At 42.8% G+C, this 7,057-nt stretch overlaps 1 protein-coding gene across 1 annotated transcript in view; it reads left to right on the top strand.

Annotated features, from left to right (window-relative positions):
- The first annotated feature begins 1,193 nt into the window (after window positions 1-1,193).
- The window catches only part of PSMD7 (proteasome 26S subunit, non-ATPase 7), an 8,564-nt gene continuing 2,700 nt past the window's right edge, over window positions 1,194-7,057 (top strand). Inside the window, exons 1-5 of the mRNA XM_021703242.2 lie at window positions 1,194-1,367; window positions 3,413-3,504; window positions 4,340-4,432; window positions 5,172-5,269; window positions 5,823-5,903. Coding sequence (XP_021558917.1) covers window positions 1,294-1,367; window positions 3,413-3,504; window positions 4,340-4,432; window positions 5,172-5,269; window positions 5,823-5,903 — 438 coding nt within the window. The 5' untranslated portion in view covers window positions 1,194-1,293. The remainder of the gene's footprint in view (window positions 1,368-3,412; window positions 3,505-4,339; window positions 4,433-5,171; window positions 5,270-5,822; window positions 5,904-7,057) is intronic.

The raw sequence follows: 7,057 nt of genomic DNA, 5'->3' as shown, positions 1-7,057 counted from the left end.
GAAACTGATGGGTAGAACCCAGAAAAGAATTATCAAAAGCTCCCTGATTACAGTGGAAGGAGACCAAAATTCAGAGCAAAAGTCTCTTGGTTATTCTTCAGAGGTCAGATGTGACCTCAGGTGCTATGGGGAAGGTAAAAGTTGTTCAGACAGGGCAAACCGGCGCCTAGACGGCTTAGTCAGTTAAGTGCCTGCCTACAGCTCAGGTCATGATCCAGGGGTCCTGTGATCAAGTCCCACTTCGGGCTCCTTGCTGGGCGGGGAGCCTGCTTCGCCCTCTGCCTCTGCCCCCCCCCCCCCCCCCCCTTTATTGCCCCCCCCCCCCCAAAAAAAACTTAAAAAAAAAAAAAAAAAAAGGACAGGGCAAACAATAAGCAAATAAGTCAAGTTGCTTAAGTATTGTTTTTGTTTACACAAACAGCAACTTAAAATTAGAAATACAAACCTGTATGGAATTAAATAATTTGCCTCCTTCTGCAAATACGTTTAAGTTTTTGCCTCCCGCATTACCCACTTTAGTCCTCCTTTTTCTCTTTCTTAGCTAAATACCAAAACATATTTCGAATTAGTTTTTACCCTTACTTCAACCCTTAGCTAAGCTTTCATTTGAAAATCAACCTGAATTATCTGACTCGAGGCACAAACTGAATTCTTCTAGCCCTAGTTAAATGGTAGTAATATAAACAGGGAGAAAAATATAAAGACAGGTTATCTGCCAAGTGTCCATAGTAAATACTAAGGGTTAACTCCCCGATAATAAGAATGATGAGATAAATTACCAAATCTACTTCAACGACGCGCCCTAATGCTAAAGATTTCAAGTTGAGAAACCCTGGAATATTCGGGCTTGAAACAAAGGTGAACATTTTCTGTGGTGGAAATATGAGTTATTACTTTTTTCTAGTCTTCAAACCGGGTGGGGGTGGGGGGGGAGGCTGTGAACTGGGAAAGAACTAAAGCGAAAAGCCGCTGCAGGTAACGGTGCGGGCCCAATACCAGGAGATCAACCTTTATCAGTCTCCACTGTCCCTTTAGCTTCGAAGACCAGGGAAACTCGTAGCGAGTCACCCAAGCTGGGCCCCACCTTGCTCCGGCCTTTCCCCTCCTCAAGATGGCAGCAGGCGCGAAAAATCCGGGACGGCGCGCGCGGCACTCTGGGAGCGGAAAAGGGGACCGCGGCGGCGGCCGAGCCGGAAGAGGAGGAGCCGGGCCTGGAGGATCCGCGAGAGTCGCTGCTACTGCCGGTGTTTGCGGGTCGCAAGGAGCGGGGCTTGGCGGGCGGGGTGTGTCGCGATGCCGGAGCTGGCGGTGCAGAAGGTGGTAGTTCACCCCCTGGTGCTGCTCAGTGTGGTGGATCATTTCAACCGGTGAGCGGGTGCGCGGGGCGGCCTATCGTGATCGCCGCTGCTGAGTCACTGGCGCGCTGGGACGGCGCGGCGGCCGCCGGGGCGCTGAAGGGCCGGGGGGTGGCACTGACTCCCCGAGGGGCCCGGACCAGCCTCGGATCACCAAGCCTAAATCACCCCGCCTCGTCCCGCGCCCCCAGCCGGCACTCCGCGCCTTGGACTGCACGTTCCTTTTACCCAAGTCCGTACGCTGCCAGAGTATGGGGGGGAAGCTTCATTTAGCCCTGATCCCCCAGGCCTCGTGCCCATGTGTCACCTCGTCAGCCCCTTTTCACCAACAAGACTCGGTGCCTCGTAGGAAAGCCCTACAGATTTGCGCTTCTGTGCCTCTGAAAGCTGTCACCAAAATTTTGGTCTCAGCGCCTTGAAGGGCTCCCTTGAAGAGCTGTGGTTTCTAAGCAGGCATCTGCTTTGACGGTAACTTAAAATGTAGATTAGGTGTCAAGCTTTTAAAAATGAGAGTGTTAGTTGCTTTGGGCATTAATGAATAAGCTGAAACATCCACAGAGTTTCTTCCGCCTTCCCTTCCCTTGTTTTGGAGCTGTTCATCCCGCTGGACCTGTTACACGTGTTCATAACTTTTACAAGATAATTACTTGAATTGGCAAGTGTAAAGACCCACTTGGGAGCATCTGCTATAAAGTCAGTTTCGAAGTGCCTGTTCTCTTGCAACTTGCGTTGTACAACTACTCATTCAACCATAGCTAATAAAACGGTGAAGACTCCATGAGGTTTAGGGTCCCCAGTTCCACTGCTTTGTAGAGCCTTCAGCCTAACAGGATATGCATGCATTCCCACTGTACAGTAAGTAGTCACTGTCTTTCTCCCTTGGATACTAGAGGTGCTAAGGGGACAAGCACCATTTCAGCTCTATCTGGAGGACATAGTGCAGACAGACACTGCTAGGTGCTGTGTCATAAGAGATGCAGGGTTTTAAAAAAACAAATGTATTTTTGTAGACCAAAAGAAAAGCACATGAGTGTGGAACTTTCCTTTGAAGTGTGGAAATTCAGTGCCTAAGATTACCCCCCAAAATCAGAACCACCGGGGATACAGAAAACTTTGACCAAATCCCAAATTCAGTAAGCATTTATAAATTTGCCAGCCCAAATGCTTACAAAAATAGTACAGTGAAACCAGTGACTGTTAAGGAACTGTAGTTTGTTTTACAGTGGCCTCTGTCTTTCCTTTGAAAGTGGAGTTGTATTGTCTGTGTCTCATTTGCTAGTGGTCAAAGGAGAATTCTACATGAAGGTCAGTGAAATGAGATTGTATCCGTGAGAGGTTTGACAAGTAGGTAGACATCCTGAAGTAAACTCTGACTCATTCAGCCATCCTGTCAGTGTGATTAGTCACCAGCACACTTCTGACTTGTGCCTGATTAAGCCATTCACAGAGACCACAGATGGCACACACGTACCTCAGCGTCAGAACCCATTTTTGAGCCCCTAGAAGGTACAAAGAATTAGAACTTAGAGTGGGGCATGTCCACATGGAATAGATATTCCAGAGAACAATTGGCAAGCCAGCCCATAAAAGTGGTTCTACTTTATCATCTTTATCTCTGAAAATATTTAAGGATAGGGAAGATGAGGAAAGTTTAAAGGAGAAAACTGCAAAAGAAAAAGTTAAAGGTGGCAGCACAACTTAAATGAAGTGTACTTTTCAAACACCAACCAAATAACTTTTTAAAACTTCATATCTGGGGGGGGGTTCATTTTCTCCATTTTCAGGTTCTAGAAACTTTGCAATTTTTCCAAGTGTGTATTTCTTGCAGTTAACAGTGTAAAGACTGCCAGTGTACAAAGTTGGTGAACTATCCATTATATTTACTAAAATTTAATATTAAGAACTAACCTGACACTATTATATTTGTTTAGTAGGATTAGTTCCTAGGTAAGCTAAATTGTATCTGTACCATTGATATTTCCTATTGAGTATCTATCTAATTGTTGGGTCCATGTCTCTGTGTACCTGTCAGACTGACCTTCTGCTTTCTCCTTCAGAATAGGCAAGGTTGGAAACCAGAAGCGCGTTGTTGGTGTGCTTTTGGGGTCATGGCAAAAGAAAGTACTCGACGTATCCAACAGTTTTGCAGGTACAAATCTTACGTTCTGAGCCTGGGTTAAAATGTCATATATCTTTAAAATTAAAAAAAAAAACTTTTGTGGTTTCCATTTTTACTACAACCCAGAAATTCTTGTCAGAATTGCTAAAGTATAGGAGGAAGGCTTAAGGTTACTCACTAAACTGAATAGTAAATATTTTAAATTTGCAGGCCATATGGTCTCCATTACAACTGCTCAGCCCTGTATTGTAGCAGGAAAGCAACTATAGACAGTATGTTGACAAAGGGCTAGCTGTATGCTAGCAAAACTTTATAAAAATAGGCAGCTCTGATGTCTTTTGTAAATCCCTGCACTAGACTGTTAACCATGGTTATGGGTTGGCAGGGGGAGATGGAGACCATTACCTTTTACTCAATGTCATGAACCTTTACAAGAATGTATCCTTGTATTTTACGATTAAAGTAACAACAAAGAACAAAATAATTGCTCTAGAATGAACTCTAGACTAGAGGTCATGAACTCCAGTATATGAAAGGACCAAGCAGTAATGTTATTCATCAAAGGGAACTATTAGGAAGTGATGGGGCTTTTAGCAAACTGACAAGCATGTGTCCATTTTAAAGGGGGAAACCTCTCTGGCTGTAGCCAGTTGTTGCCAGGCCTTCCAATTTCAAGAGAAGCTGGAAGTCTGGATTTTTATATGAAATCTCCCAGTTTTTAATGACAGCAACTCAAAAATAATTTTAATACCATGCTGGACAAACCAAACACTTAGGTGGATCCAATGTGGCCTAGGGGTCTCCTAGGCTAGTTCTATCCAGCACCCTAAACTAAATCTTACTTTTTTTTTCTCTCTCTCTTTAGTCCCTTTTGATGAAGATGACAAAGATGATTCTGTCTGGTTTTTAGACCATGATTATTTGGAAAACATGTATGGAATGTTTAAGAAGGTCAATGGTATGTCTTGATGTTTTGTTTTGTTTTTTAAGAAGGCATTGTGGCATTGATTTATATGTGTGTGTATTTGTGTGTGTGTGCACCCAGGAACATGCCCCTGATGTCTTTTTGTTTCTTAGTATTCCCTTTTCTTTGTTTAACGTCAAGGGCTCTTTCACTCAGCTATACTTAAGTAAGACGAATGGTAGTAGAGGAATGAGGCAGAATAAATGAGAAACTAGAGTAGCAGTTTAAGGCCAGCTAGACCCACCTAGGTTTTGGATCTAGCCCTCTATAGCAGAAAAGTGAAGAACTATTAAACAAAATCCACTTGCCCCAAGAGCTTAAATACCATCAGGGTAAATATATCTCTCTGTCACATGTATCATTTTCATTTTATTTCATTATAGCAACCACATATGCTTTGGAAATGTTTATTCCCACAACATTCACAGTTCCAATCTCTGTGACCTACACTTGCATTTGTTTATATGTTGCCTTGGAATTGTTTTCTAGTGTCATGTGTGACTGGTCTCAACTAGTCTGAGACACAGATATCTCTGCATTTCCCTCACTGCTTATTTTCTAAGAATTCTGTTTTTCAGTTTTAGATTTCACAAGTATGTCAAGATTTAAAATAGATGTCTGGAACTTTTTAAAAAGTAGAGAACATAAGGGCTAGAGTTCTTACCACCCTTTTTGAGGGAATTCTATAGATCTTCATGTAACAGTTCAAACCCACTAATGTTTTCCTTCCCAGCCAGAGAAAGAATAGTTGGGTGGTACCACACAGGCCCTAAACTACACAAGAATGACATCGCCATTAACGAACTCATGAAAAGATACTGCCCTAACTCAGTAAGTGCTCTCTATCTTTAAAACTCTTGAATGATATTCCTTGCCAGCTAACATATAAGCATCCTAGGAAGGATTCGGGTAGCAAATCATTTCACTGCTTTTTCTCTAAACTGCTTGTGTTAATTTGTTTTGTATAGTATACAATAACCCAGGATATTTACGAAGTAACAGTGAATATGTGCTAAGTGCTTAATCCTCTCAGTAGCTAAATGGGGTAGTTCTCCTCCTTACAACAAGAAAACTGAGGTTCAGAATTGTTAGTAAGGTCTCATACATGTGGGGACCAGGATCAAACCCACTGGCTGTCTTGATTCTGGCTTCCTCATGCTTGATAACCACACTATACTACCTCTCAGCTTGTTGATGGATGGGAGTAAAGAACAGAGCACATGGTGGGATCATATGAAATGTAGACTCATTTTTGCTGAAAATTCCAACTCTTTTCTGGCTGAATGAATGAAAGAGCTTCAGTAATCATCATAGGTAGAATGGCTATGATTGTTCCTTATGTGCTTGGTATGAGGTGGTTTGCTAAGGTGTGTTTTTCTGCCAGGTACTGGTCATCATTGATGTGAAGCCAAAGGACCTGGGACTGCCCACAGAAGCATATATTTCAGTGGAAGAGGTCCATGATGTAAGTCCTCATGCTGTGAGCCAAGGAGATTAGATTCGCTGCTTATTGGACAATCTGGATTTTGTGTTGTTTTTAAGTCAACAAATCTTTTATCTGTTAACAAAGCATAGGTTGTTGATTTTTGTCAACAGTTTCATACTGTTTCTTTCCCCCTTGAGTTTTTGAATCCCCAAATTTTAAAAAGAGGGCCACAGAAATCTAAAATCCTCTTTTACACATGAAATTGAGGCTCAAAATTATCTTATGATTGCCCAGAGATGTTCACAACACAGTAAACGCAGAGCCTGGTGAGCTTAGTCTTAATCTAATGCAGTTTCCACCATTCGGCTCCTCTGTGCCAGCATTCCTTTCTCCTTGAAGATTTTCATTCCCTGTAGACGAGACACAGGTTTTCAAATAGAGTGAGTCAGAGCTGCCTGGAGCCAGATGGCAAGACCCATCTGTGTGATATGACACCTGAATACTCAGCTCCACAGCATCCAGTACCTGCCGTGTGCTTTGGGTGTAGACACAAAGAGGTTCCAGAATATAGCTTTTCTCTATTTCCAGGAAAACTAAACTGATTCTAGGGTAGCATTTGATGTGAAAATATGTTTTGTTGTGAGCATAAAATTTTGCACTTGAGCTCAATCTTGAATTTCCAGAATCAGAAGTCTGAGGATAAAGTCTGCCTTTGGATTTAGATATGTAGACTTTATCCTTATATTCAGTTTTTAAATCAGGGAAAAGATTTTAGGTTAACTCCCTGCAAGTGTCTCTTGCACTGAGCTCTGTCTCCTCTTATTTTTCTTTCCGCCTTGCCACCAGGGAACTTAGATTAAAATTTATTTCCTTGTTGCAGTAAGTCTTTCATCCTTGGTCTGATGCAGTTGTTTTTGTTTTTGTTTTTTAAGATTTTATTTATTCATTTGAGACATAGAGATAGAGCATGAGCAGGGGGAGTGGCAGAGGGAGGGGGAAAAGCAGGCTCCCCACTGAGCCAGGAGCCTGATGCGGGGCTTGATCCCAGGACCCCGGGATCATGACCTGAGCCAAAGGCAGACGCTTAACCATCTGAGCCACCCAGGCAGCCCCTGATACAGCTTTTTAAGTTAAATTTTACCCTGCCTTTTTCAAAAAGGAATCAGAGGTTCTTACACACACACACACACACA

This window comes from Neomonachus schauinslandi, chromosome 16 (assembly GCF_002201575.2).
Source record: "Neomonachus schauinslandi chromosome 16, ASM220157v2, whole genome shotgun sequence".
Taxonomy (NCBI): domain Eukaryota; kingdom Metazoa; phylum Chordata; class Mammalia; order Carnivora; family Phocidae; genus Neomonachus; species Neomonachus schauinslandi.
This window is presented reverse-complemented; position numbering and strand designations above follow the sequence as displayed.